This window comes from Grammomys surdaster, unplaced genomic scaffold (assembly GCF_004785775.1).
Source record: "Grammomys surdaster isolate TR1022 unplaced genomic scaffold, NIH_TR_1.0 126248, whole genome shotgun sequence".
Classification (NCBI taxonomy): Eukaryota; Metazoa; Chordata; class Mammalia; order Rodentia; family Muridae; genus Grammomys; species Grammomys surdaster.
Window position 1 is genome coordinate 866,542 of NW_021621048.1, and position 13,567 is coordinate 880,108.

The 13,567-nt window shown below is 45.0% G+C and overlaps 1 protein-coding gene across 1 annotated transcript in view; it reads right to left on the bottom strand.

Moving 5' to 3' along the window:
• The window catches only part of Tbc1d2b (TBC1 domain family member 2B), a 68,449-nt gene that overhangs the window by 21,418 nt on the left and 33,464 nt on the right, over positions 1-13,567 (bottom strand). Inside the window, exons 4-6 of the mRNA XM_028758922.1 lie at positions 6,758-6,921; positions 5,044-5,282; positions 3,738-4,121 (exon numbers count right to left, since the gene is read on the bottom strand). Of these exons, the coding sequence (XP_028614755.1) occupies positions 3,738-4,121; positions 5,044-5,282; positions 6,758-6,921 (787 nt within the window). The remainder of the gene's footprint in view (positions 1-3,737; positions 4,122-5,043; positions 5,283-6,757; positions 6,922-13,567) is intronic.

The window sequence follows — 13,567 nt, forward strand, 5'->3', positions numbered from 1 at the left end:
CCAGAGGGACTGACTGCATTCTATGTAGGTTCTCATTTAAACCAGAGCGACTGACTGCATTCTATGTAGGTCTCATTTTTACTTAGTTCTATTTTTAAAAGGCTATGAAAATATACAAAAGCCCTTAATTAAGAATGACATGAGACAATGAATACTATGACCTGCGGGTCATCAGGCACTTTGGAGAACACACTCTTCACTTCTGCACAGTACAGTTTCAAACTGTGGAAAAGCTGAAGGAGGACATTAGGCAGAGAGTGGGGTTTAGTGTAAAGTACATGACTATCAGACACAAGGCCCTGGGACCAGTCCCCAGAACCACCTCCCAAATTCAAGAACACACAGTCTTCACTGGATTGGCCAACTGTTTACTTCTGCAACATTTATTTTGTATTTAGAGAATGTAAAAGTTGGAGACAGCCTTTCCTTTCCTGGTTTTTTTTTTTTTTTTGGTAAAGACAGGGTCTATTATGTAACCTTGGCCATCCTGGAACTCACTATGTGGACCAGTCTGGCCTTGAACTCAGAGACCTGGCTTGCCTCAGTCTCCTGTGGTCACAAGTTTTGCCCTGCTCTACTTGAAAGAAGGTGTAACTGAGTAGGAAAGAGTTTTCATGTAAACTGCTCTGAAAATAAGTTTACAGACTGCTTTAGATCATCTTTGTGATAAGTCAAGGAAGCTTCTAAATAAAGAGGAATGAGAATCATCTTTAAGGCTGTGGTTGGAAAGACTTCTTATAAATTCCATCTTTTGTCACCACGTCCTCCCTCTGGCCCTGACTATTTCTACATATTTCTCCAGATACTCCCCCGTCTCCAGACTGAACTTCCTTGAGGCTGTAGTCTGTCCCGATAAGACGCAGAACTAGAAAGGTTTTCCTGGTACCCCTGACTTGCTGGCACTCAAAGGGCATGTGTCATGGTTATAAGTGCTCTGGGCACGGCACCTGAGCGTCTTGATCTCACTTAGGCCTCCTGAGTCCCAGGAGACACTCTCGTCATTATTTCCCAGACAGTGTCCTGAGTCAGGGACACTATGCATCCGTTAAATGAAGCCACCTTCTGAGTTCTGAGGCCTAGGCTGAGTATTGGAGCCTCCCCGCCTGCACCCCAACCCCTGTACTGCACCAACTCATTCTCAGCAACCCAAGTTGTAAAAATGTCAGACCCAAAAGAAGATTAAAGCATTCTTTTCTGGCCCAAATCATGGTTTTCCTCCACTCTCCTGGAATCTTAAAAATACTGTGTTTGGAAACAAGGAACAAACACATCATCGTCAGGCTGGTCAGTTAAAGGAAGGTTGGCCGGAGAGAAAATGAATAAACTGAATAGTGAGGGAAAGATCAAGACTACAGGAGCTTGGTCTCCACTGGATGTGTGGATTTGTCTTTAGTGTAAAATCTGTACCCTAGTCAAAGTAAATTCTGACCATTTGCCATAAGTACACTTTCTTGAGAATGCTGATCTAACAATTAACATCTGGCGGTAAAGACTTCCCAAGGTGCTAGGCCCAGATGTGGAGCATGTCCTTCAGGCTTCACAGCACCCTATGGAGGGTGGGGGTGGGGAGCACTGTTTCATAGATGACCTCAGGTCTCTGAGAGCTCACAAGGAAGGTAAGGCTGGCTGAGCTCTGTGCAAGCTGTCTACACTCTTCCACATCCTCTTTCTTCATAGAGCTCACAAGGGTGGCTTCTCACCTTGAGGGGAGGAGTGGATCTCACTGTGGTAACAGGCCCAGGCAGAGCAATTTGAAAACCATGAGATCCTGACATAGGCCGGTTGCCCCTGCCCACTAAGAACAAACCTGATAACTACCCGCCACTTAGGATACACCCCTGAGTAAGTGTCACTGTGTAGACCTTGGAGGCACAGTTTTAAAGCTGTTGAGGAAAAAGATCCTCACAACTCATTCCAAATTACCCCAGCTACCCAAGGAAACTGGAGGAGATGGCTCACTTGTATGAGGTAAGTTAGCAGTCTCCAAAGGTTCGGTGGTCATAGCAACTATGTGGCCCATTCTTACACCCTGGCTCAGCTCCCTGGGAAAATGTGCACCACACACTTCTTTCTTGCCAAAACCAAGACTACTGCCTGGAAAGCCCGTGCTACAAATGTCAACATTGAGCGTATGACTACTTTGGACAGAACACTTGAGGTTGAGTATATAGACTAAACTGCATTCCACAGGCAATACTAAGACCTCTTGTAAAAAGAAAAATGAAACAAAACCAACAAGCAACCGAGGATAGTAACTCACACCTGGGAATCTCAGCACCCTGAATACAGAATTATCTTGAGTTTGAGGCCAACCTGGGCTACAGTGATTTCTGGGTCAGCTTGAGCTATAACATGAAATTTTGTCTCAAAATATAAATAAATAAAATAAAGGCTGTTTTATAGTAGATATAAATATGAAATAGTAAGAGGTGTTTTGGTTTCTCACTAATAAATTCTACTGGGAGCTGTGGAGAGGGTTTAGGTGGTAAAGCATATGCTGCACAGGACGAGGCTCTCAGCTGGATTCCCATTACCCACGTAAAAGCCTTGTGTGATGGGATTTCTATAACCCTGGTGTAGGGAGCGTGGGGACAGGAGGACCCCGAGGGCTTCCAGGTCAACTGGTGAACTCTGGGTTAAGACTTTGTCTCAAAAAATAATGTGGAGAGGTATGAAAGAAGAGTATCAATACCTAGCCTCCACATGCGTGAGTATACTTGTGTATGTACATGCTACATACATACAAAAATAAAATAGAACATGCTGGCTTTGTGTATCCAAACGGTGTTGTCACTAAAACAGAGTACCCACACATCCCAGCCATGCAGTTTTCACAACTCTGAAATCCCCAGCCTGCCGAACACTCGCTCAGCTCACTGCTGGCAAATGAAAGGCACTGGAAGCCATGAAGCACATGCTCTCTAATGATGTCAACGCTAACACACCTGGACCCTTCAAGAATAAACTCCATTTGGAGCTCAGACACTGCACCCAGAGGCTGTGTGGAAATACTGGGGGTAGCAGATGTATTTGGGGTCTGCTGGAGTCAGTTGGGCTCTACCTAAGGCCCAATGTCCCAGAGGATGCTTGTCTACCAAAAACTTCTCTGGGAGAGTCTTGGGAGCTGCTGACAGCAAAGACGTGCTGGTCTTCTCTACAGCCTTCCTCACAGCAGCCCACACGGTTCAGCTCTCTGCTCTGGTACAGCTTCTCAACCCTGGGCTACTTCAGAGGGGCACTGGGAAGACAGCTCTGTTCTTCCTTCTAAGTGCAGGACTTCTCATGTTGGGCAGTGACTCTGACTGAGCAGGCTTCTATTCCAGACTGCCTGGAGCCGGGTCCACCTCCTCAGCTGGCCCTACTCTGATTACTTGAACAATACTGTTCCCAGGCCTGTGGGAGGCTGTACAAATTAAGTTCGTGTTTGTATTTATGTACACAGAGGGGAAACTGACAACCTCCTTGGCATTGGGAAGTCTTGAGGGTGGGAAAGCTAGAGGGGAGGGGTGCTCAGCGATTTCTAAGCCAAGGGTAGGAAGAGCTGAAAGTGTCCCAGGCAATGGCAGCAGTGCTGGAAGTGGTCCTGAGGCGGTTCTGACCAGAAAGCCTCTTTCTGCACCCACCCCTGCTCTGCTCTTACCCGACTAGCTCCTGACAACCGGACCTCTAGGGGTCAACGCAGATGGAGTTGAGTTTGCAATGTCTGTCCAGAAATCCAGCCCACACCCTGCCCTTACTTTTAGCCTGTCCAGCTCCAGCTGGTCCCTGCTGGCTGAAGCGACCAAAGGAGAGCTGGGTCCCATGGTGGGCGAAGACACGCTGCCCTCACACTCGCTGAGCCTGATGATAACTTCATCCTTGGCCTGGATGGTCTCCATCAGCATCCCCAGCCGCTCGGTGAGCTCGCCCACCTTGCTCTTCAGCGTCCTCACTTCCTGCTGGAGACTTTCCTTCTCCAGGCCGAGCCTCTCCAGCTGGCCGCTGAGGCCCAGGATGTGCTCATCCTTTTGGTGGAGGAGCTCCAGTGTGTCCCTTGAGACCCCCTGGCTGATTTGGTGGCTCGTAAAATACTTGTCATATTGTGATGACCGGACTGTCTGCTGGAGCAGCCGAGTGAGCTCCTAGAAGCCAAGAAGATACTGAAGTGAAAGGTAAGAAAGCCGGGGCGTGGGGGAGAAAAGCAGAAATCATAACAGTGTTATGTAAGTCATCACTGGAATTTGAGGAAATGCAGAAACGAACTCCACTGGAAACATTTTGATACTGAACTTCCTCTTGAACGATCTCAAAAATAGAGAGGAAAAAAATGTACTCCACAAATACAGCCTGAAGAGAACAATAATAGGAAACGGGAAATATGGATGTGCGTGCTGTAATTAGCAATGGTTCCTGGCACACGCTTATCAGTGCTAAGGGATTTGTGAGGTACTGCGTGGTGGCACATGCCTGTAACTCCAGTACGGGAGGATCAACTGCTCCAGGCAGGCCAGCTTAGATGACACAGTGAGATGCTATCTCAAAAATAAATGAATAAATAGAAGTGTATGTGTGTGTTTGGGGGTGGGGCTGGGGCTGGGGGTAGCTAGGGAGATGACTCAGCAGATGACACTGCTCTTGCAGAGGGTCTGAGCTGGGTTCCCAGAACCCACATTGGGAGGCTCACTGAGTTTGACACTGGTTTCTGGCCTCCATGAATGCCTGTATTTACATACTCATACATATATTAAAAATAGAGTAGAAAAGGGAGGGAGCTAGGCTCTAAGGGTTACTGAGCTGTCCAGCAATTAGATAGAAGAAAATTTTTACCAGTTTAGAAAAATGCTATCATCTCACAGGATGTGGAAACGTGAGAGAACGCGAGGCTGAGGAACTGGGCGTGGGTGCAGAGAGGAACACCTTGTAAGCTGTCCATGGTCTAGGGTCTTTGAATAAACATGGGCAGAGCTCAGGGCACAGGATGGTAGTCCCAGCAGAACAAGCTTCCGGGCAAGGCTCCTGGGTCTCGGGCCCACCGAGGGTACACAGAAATGACGAGACAGTTACCTTCTGACTGGACAGGTCCTTCTTAAGTTGCTCCAGCTCCTCCTGCTGACTTTGAATCTGCAGCTGCATTTCGGGGACCGGCTTAGCGAGACATCCGCTGCTGCCTGATGGTGTGCCCTCGATCAAAGGATCACTACTGCTGTGGCGGTTTTTGTATGACCCAATTATGTCTTTCAAGGGACGCTTTCCTTTGTAAGGATTCCGTCCAAATTCAAAGGGGAATCCTGAACTAGTGACTCCTATATTTTAAAAAAAAAAAGTTATTTTGAGCAACTCAAAACTTCTGGTATTCTTATAAATCATCCTCTGGGGTATGTGGACTCATCAACCCCTGAAGAAAGCAGGGCAGCCAGATGTCTCTTCGCCCCGCTTCCTTGTCCAGAATGTCCCATACGTCTAAAGCCAGCAGACAGTACATGCTGGACCATTCTTTACAGAAGACTACAGCATGAGCACTGTGAAGAAAACTGAGGTACACCAGGAAATCCCTGGCTTCTTACTTTTTACTCATTTGTTTTTGGTTAAAAACAAAAACAACATGAATGTTTTTTAAAAAGCATAGATATACTTTTAAATGTGTGACTTTATATATTAAATGATCCAAATAATTGTTAGTATAGATGGCTTCGAATGTACATTCAAAAATACAAGCTTGAGACACAAAAGTACTTTGGCGTTTTGATTATTTAAAGCTAGGAGAGACAAAGGCATCAGTGCTGTTAGAAGCACACAGTGGCCCCCTGGGGTCAGGCAGACACTGGACGACAGGGTGGACAGCAGCACCTGGCACCTAAGTGGCCCTGGATGCCTGGTGTACCTGCTTCATGACAGCTCAGAGATACATGCTTCTGACTTGGGGTCTTGTTTGGATCTAGCATGTCTCCCAAAGGCCCATGTGCCTTAAGCCAGCAGCTTGCTGGTACTGATGAAAACTAGGAGTTTAATGTGAAGTCTTCTAGACAGGGGAACTGGGCTGCTACTTTCTTTTGCTTTCTGGCTACACGTTCTCACAATGATGCACCTCTATAGGCCCAAGTGATGGGTTTAGTTGGTCATAGACTAAAATCTCTACAACTGTGAACCAAAATAAATCCTTTCTCTACCTACGATAGCGTCCCTCAGGTACTTGTTACAGTAATAGGAATATGATTAAATCTAATCAGTTCTCCAGAATCCATGATACTGTGTTCTCTTCTTTTTTAGTACAACTCAATTTTCTGTAAATAAAGATAGTGTGTGTGTGTTTGTGTGTGTTTCTGAGACAGAATCTTGATATACAGCCCAGGCTCCTCTGAAACATGCAATCCTCCTGCTTCGACCTCCCTGGCCCTAGAACTACCGGTGTATGAGATAATGCCTGGCTTAATAAGTACCAAGTTTCTTCAGTCAGCATTTCTGTGATGCACAGAAGCATGACAGGTATTAAATCTCCCAGAAGAGGTTTGCAGCCACCAGGCTACATGGACAATTACTCCTTGTAGCACTTTACAAACCTTTATGAATTACTGTCCTACCCCACACCCCCATCCCCACTCCTACCAGTTTATGCTTCCAGGGACTTGGACAGTCAGTGTCTCCTATGTCCCTGGAGGTAACAAATGCAGCACAGAGAGCAACAGAGCACAGGTATACACACACCTGAGCAACGGGGCACAGGTGCACACACACCTGAGCAACGGGGCACAGGTGCCACAGGACATGGATGCATACACACCTTTACTCCCCTCAGGCATTGGCTTCTTCTTGTCTTCCTGTGCCAGGGACTCCTCCAGGTCTTTAGGAGGCGGGTCTAGAAGTTCCCACTCTTCATTGGTGTAAAACACGGTCCTGCGACTCTCATTGTGCCCTCTCCCAGGACGGAATGATGACATTGAATTTCTATTTAAAAACAAGAAACGGCAAAGTAAAACACAGCTGTGTATAGGACTGATAAAAATGGAGGTCTGATAATACCAAGTATTGGTGAGGATATAGAAAATGAGAAAACATACATTGCCAGTATAAGTATACACTGATATCAGAATCTCAGAAAGCAGCAATGCAAAGTTAAATTGAAGAATTTCTTAAAAAACAACTCCCCAAAATCTTATTTAAAAGAAATCACACATCATGATTAACCAGACCCAAAGTCTATGCATCTCAGTGGACTTCTGTACAGTTAGATTAACTATTCTGAAGCTGGACATTGGACTTTATATTTTTCACCAGTGAATTTATTCTTATGAGAACTGCCCTTCTCAAGATACCAGCATTTCTTAAGAGACACCAGAACACAGACTGCATTATCCATGTTAACCACTTCTTGCACTGATGGTCACCTGATCATCAGCAAGAATGTAAAGAGATTCAAGTGGAGAAATGTGATTGTAAAAACTGGTATATATAGGAAAAAATAAACTCGAACCTTATCTCATACCACGCATACAAACTAATTCAAAATATACTATAGAGGCAGGTTGTTGTGGCACACTCCTGCAATCCCTGCATTTAGAAAGCTGGGGCAGGAGAATCCTAAGTTCTAGGCCAGCCTGGGCTATACATTGAAATCCTATTTCAAACAAAACCAAAATGTGCCTCACCAAAATACAAAACTTCTAGAAGAAAACAAAGGAGAAAGTGCTTTTTACATTAAGTTAGGCTTTCTTCACTTTGTGTATGTATGTGTATATATATGTACGTGTGCACAGATGTATAGACCAAAGGCCAACTTTAGGTGCCTGTCTCAATCACTTCTCAGCTTATCTTTTGAGCCAGGGTTTCTCTCTGAACTCAAGGCTCACCTACTTTGCGAGGCTAGGCAATGAACTGCAAAGATCAGCCTCTCTCCAGCTCCCCAGTGCTGGGATTACAGACACACATCTAGCTTTTCACATGGGTCCCTGGGGTCCAAATTCAAGTCAAGTTTATTTCCTCAAGAAGCCATCTCCACAGTCCCACATTAGGCAGACTGTCTGAAGAGAACTCAAAAAGCACATTCTATAAGACAAAAATGAGAAAAATTGAGTTTATGAAAACTTTTCTCCTTTGGAAAATATTTGCAAAATATATACCTGACAAAAGTCTTAAATATTCAGAATATTTAAGACTGCTAAAAGCTCAATAAGATGAATAAACAACTCAATTAAAAAATGATCAAGAGATGAGAAAAGTAAATTTTAAAAGAAAAAAGAAAAATACATGCACTTTCCTAACTTGTAAAGTTGGGACTTAAGATTTTCTTTTAAAAAAATTTATGACGGTTTCAAAGCAATACACATTCACTGTGAACCATACTCTGAAGTTTGATTTTTCCTGGGCTAATGATATGCAGAAAGACACGGAGCTGGGATTAACTTCCAGTGATCAACGCTATATAAATGGGGGAACTGAACAACAGGCCTTCTATGGAGTACATGAAGCTAGGCCAGATGTTTGTGTGGTTAGGTATAAAATGCATGTTCACTTTTCTGTATTTTCAACTTATGTTTGGGTTTACTAGGACATACTCCTATCACATGACCCATCTAAGGTGAGGGGCAGCCGTCTAGATGGTTAGTAAGATGACAACAAGGTTGAAGAGGTGGCCCATTGAATAAGGTCACTTGTTGTCTTATAGAAGACCCCAGTTTGGTTCCCAGCACACACATGGCAGCTCGCCACCATTTATAACTCTTAGTTCCAGGGCATCCACCACGTCTGGCCTCCACGGGCACTAGCCATGCATGTGATACATAAATATACATGTATACATACATACAATAATATAAAAATACACTTTAAAAAAGCATCACTAGTTATCATGTATTAGTTAAAAAATGGATCACACCTTCAACAGCTAAAGTTAAAAACAACAGCAATTCCCAGTGTTTGGGAGGACGTGGCAACTGGAACTGGAACTGGAACTGGCCGGTAGTATCGGTGGGAATGTGGAAAGGAGCAGTCACTTTGAAGAGTTATGCCAAGTAAATGATGAATACGACAGGTTATAGACTCGTTTATTTTAAATTCTTACAAAAGCACAGCTATAGTTCAAGGAAGCAGCTTGGAGGTTGCCTGAGGCCAGTGACTAAGGGAGGGCTCCTAAGGGAACACACACATATGCATTCTCTCTCCCTTCCATTCCCGGCAACTGAAACAGGAAGAGGGTCTCACTATGTAGCTCTTGCTGGTCCAGAACTACATAGATAGACCAAGCTGGCTTCAAGTGTACTGAGATCTGCGTGCCTCTGCCTCCCAAATGCTAGGACTACAGGCATGTGCCCTGACATGCAGCAATACATTTTGATTACAGAGGTGTTTCTGTGGGGTATAGCTTTCTAACATTTTTCAGCCTGTACATCTAAAATAAGTGAGTCTAACAGGCAAGCCACATGTCAATATGGCTGCTAACCCAAGAGAGAACCCTGCACATCACTGCTGTTTCCTAAACTGAAGGTGAGAAGGGAAATGAGAGTCTATAGTTTGAACTAGTCAGATGGCACTGTTGTATGAAGCAACTATGCCTAAGTATTTTATTTCTGGTGTGTGTGTGTGTGGGCAATTGTGGCTTCCCGTGTATACATCGGTGAAGACCAGATGTCAAGGTCAAATATCTTTCTCTATTGCTCTCTAACTATTTTCTTTAATTTAATTCTCCCCCCCCCTTTTTTTTGGCTTGAGAGGTTGTGAGCACCAGCTGGTCTTGCAGAGGACCTGGGTGTAATTCTCAACAAACACCCACTAGCTGCTCCCAATTGCCTGTAACTCCAGTTTCAACAGTTATTACGCCCTCTCCTGGTCTCTGTGGAACCAGGTATACATGCAGTACACAGACACAGACACAGACACAGACACAGACACAGACACAGACACAGACACAGACACAGACACAGACACAGACACACGTCATACTCATTAAATAAGCATTTTGCTTATTTACTTGGAGGAAGGAGGGATGTGCACCATGGTGCATGTGTGGAGGAGGCCAGAGGACAGTTTTCCAGATCTCAGGTAATCAGGTTTGGTGATGAACATATCTGTCTGCTCGGCTGTCATCTTACCAGCTCTGTACACTTTATTTTTGACAAAAGATCTCGCTGAATCTGGGATTCACTGTGTTAGCTAGATTGGCTGGCCAGAAAGCTTTTAGGAGCCCCTGCCCAGGACTGGAGTTATAGATGTGGACCCCAATGCGTGGCTTTTATATGGGTACTGGGGGTCCAAAATCAGGTCCGAATGCATCAGCAGCAAGCACTTTATTCATTGAACTATCAAGTCCCTTAGCATTTGTGTTTTATGTAGCTTTGGCTATCCTAGAACTCCCTTTGTGGACGAGGCTGCCCTCAAACTCAGATTTGTCTGCCTCTACTCCCCAGTATTTGTGTTTTTAAAAGCATGATTTACTCCCTTGTATTTGAATTTTAATAAAGGAATTTAAAGTTTTAGAGGAACAAAAAGAAATTATATAGTGCACATAGGTTCTCATCCTGCTGGCAAAATACGTGAAGGTATTACTTTGCGTGTGCACACATGAGCATGCACGCATGCATATAGTTTTAACATCAAGTCCCTGGAACTCAGTGATTACACTTGTCTAAGACCTGGCAGTTGTTTTCTTACTGAGTACTGAGACCACGGGTGGTAAACAGAGTAAGCATGTTCATATTACTCATAGCCTAGCCTCTTCTGGTGCCTGGCACTGTGCAGAGTGGCCCTGTCAACATCCAGGAGAACCTAAAAGAACATGCTAGTGTCATAGTCTGTTCTAGTTTCACAACATCTCAAAACTGTGGAGAATATGATTTCAAAATAGCTGCTCTGGAAGAAAAGGAAGTCTCACAAAAGCTTCATCTACCCCTGCATATTCCCAGCACCTGAGAGCCTGCCCCAACATTTCTAGGGACAGTTTTCAGGCCCATAGCTCCTTGTGTTCTGCTCTCCTACGACATGTTTCAGGAGTTAGAATCTCCTTGCCATCTGGCATGGCTTCAAAGTGTGCTCTTGTTCTTTCCCCCCAGAACGGTGTGCGGAACCCACTGCCGCTGAGGAGCGTGCTCAGGGGGAGTGAGCTCTGCCTGCCACTCCTGTTCTTAGAGTCAACGAAGAAAGGAGAAACCAGAGAGGACCAGGCAGAACTCCGCCCAGGCAGGAAGAAAGGCAGTTTCAGTAACTAACTTCCATGTGATCTGCTTTCCCCAGCAGGGCTTGTTTCCAGGCTGTTGCAAGCCCCTGCAGCTGAAGGACAGCTGAGGGACAGCCTAGGGTGCTGTGACAACTGCCAAGGCTTGGGTAACGGAGAAATGAGATTGGCTTCCAAGTGAACTCTCCTTCAGCTGAAGTATTATTTAATCAAGCCCTGGGTTCTTGGCAGAACCAATTCTTGATTGTGCAACACACTGTGCCACATGGGGCATACTTTCCAAAATAAATAAATATAATTTAGACGAATTCAAATAACACAGTAATTTTATACTCAAATACTCACTGTAATCTCGATGAGCAAGTGGACACTGGAAGTTGAGAGAAGTGTTTGGAAATGTCCCATTAAATCTCTCCAGAGCCTTTAACTTCACAAGCTGCCTGCACAGCCACACTGTGGCCAGCACCCCAACTCTTCAGTGGTGAAAGGGTGGGCTAAGGTGAGTTTGGACTTACAGAAGGCTGGGGACAGCACAGGAGCAGGCTAGCCCAGAGGTAACACTCAGTTCCCTTCCATCAGATCATGGTCAGAAAAACAAAACAGGATGTAGTCTCTCACTGATACCTTCCTCCATGAAGGTGACTCAGCACTGCTTCCTCTGAATTGATGAGCAGATACCCACAGCTAGGGAGCAGGTTAAATAAACCAGGACGCAGCCATACAAACAACCCCTGTGGACCAGCCCCAAGAGAGCTACTGAGTTAGGTTGTTTCCGACTATACAGTGCCTCAGCTCTAGGAATCATGATATGACAGGGTGTCATCCACACCCTGCTGTTGTCGGGCCTCACACTGCAGCTGAGAGCACAGATCTGGTGAAGGCGAGCCTCAGGACTTGGTGGACACAGAGAAGGCACATCCTGGGGAAAAAGTCATGTGAATGCTAAGGTACTGGGACAGTGTGCACTGCAGGTCTTTTAACAGGCAGAGAGAATTCCAGGGTGTGTACATATACAATTTCATTTCTAGAAGCTACCTCTTGAGTATGGACTTCAAAAGGCTTCGTTTTTTGGCCAAGCCCGTCAGCACGAGCAGGCTTCTCTCTTTGAAAGCATGCCTGCCTTTCCCCATTGAGTAGAAACATGACTAAGAAAAAGGACAGATTGAACAGAGCTAGTGGGTGGCAGCACTCAAGCCAGGTGGCTCTGGGCTCATCTCGGCCGGAGGGTCCAAGCTCTGAGTGTGTACAGTGTTCAACAGGGGATGGAGAAGACTGGTATAGCTCTTTACCTGGCATGGTCTGGATGGTGGGCAGGTTAAATGACAAAGTCATTAAAGCAGGAAACTAAGTAAAAGTAACTACACCTCCAACAGAGGTGCCTAAGCAGGAGTAGCGGACCTGCCTGAAAGGGCTACTGGCTGCAGTCTGCCTTGCTGGGATAAACCACACTTGTACAATGTCACCTGACTTTTCTAATTCTGTTTTGCTGCTGCTGCTGCTCTTAACAGAATAAAGACATACACTTACAATATAAGCCTAGAATCTTACAGGCTTTTAACAAGGTTTTTTTGTTTTCTTGTTTTTGTTTTTTTTTCTGATTCCTCATAACCATGTCACCTACTTTCAACAGTATTTTAGTGGCATGGTCACCTTTTATCAGTTTCCCCCTATGCATCTAACTCACTTTTAATGAAAAATAAATCTCCTATAGCTTAATGAATTACTAAATGATCCGATCATATGATACAATAACAGTTACAATGGGCATCTGTGGTTGTGTAAAGGAGATGTCTGCCATATATCTGAGTACTTGTTAACCAGTTGGTGGAACTCTTTGGGAAGGCTTAGTAGGTGTCACCTTGTTGGAAGAGGTGGGTCACTGGGTCATTTCCAGTTATTTCTCTCTGTTTCCTACATGTGGATAAGCGTGTAAGCCCTCAGCTGCTGCTGTTGAGCCATAGTGCACTTCTTTTATAAGCTGCCTTGGTCATGGTACTCTATCACGACAACTGAACTAAGTCACTAAGATGACCATCAGTTATTAGACTTTTGCAAATTTCTAGCTCAGCTGTAGAAGCAGGGCTCTCAAGTCTTGTACAACTGTGTGAAATTTAAACTCAGTTCATCAGGGGAGGCTCATAGAGGGCTCCAACTGAACCGGTGAATCCAATAAATGCACACACAAACACATGGTTATCCTCAACCCTGACCACAATCAATTTAGTACTTGTTTGAGTCCAACACAAAAATACAACACTTGAGCCATCCTTTTAGAGACAAATAGCTTTACTTTCCCTAAGGTTATTCAGCTGTCTCCTGCTAGGGTGGGGGCTCAGAGGGCACAAGCTTGCTTAGCAGGCTGCAATCCCCGGACCCACTAAAGAAAGGTTCTCCATTCACTCAGATCATTCTGTTTTGACCTTCCTA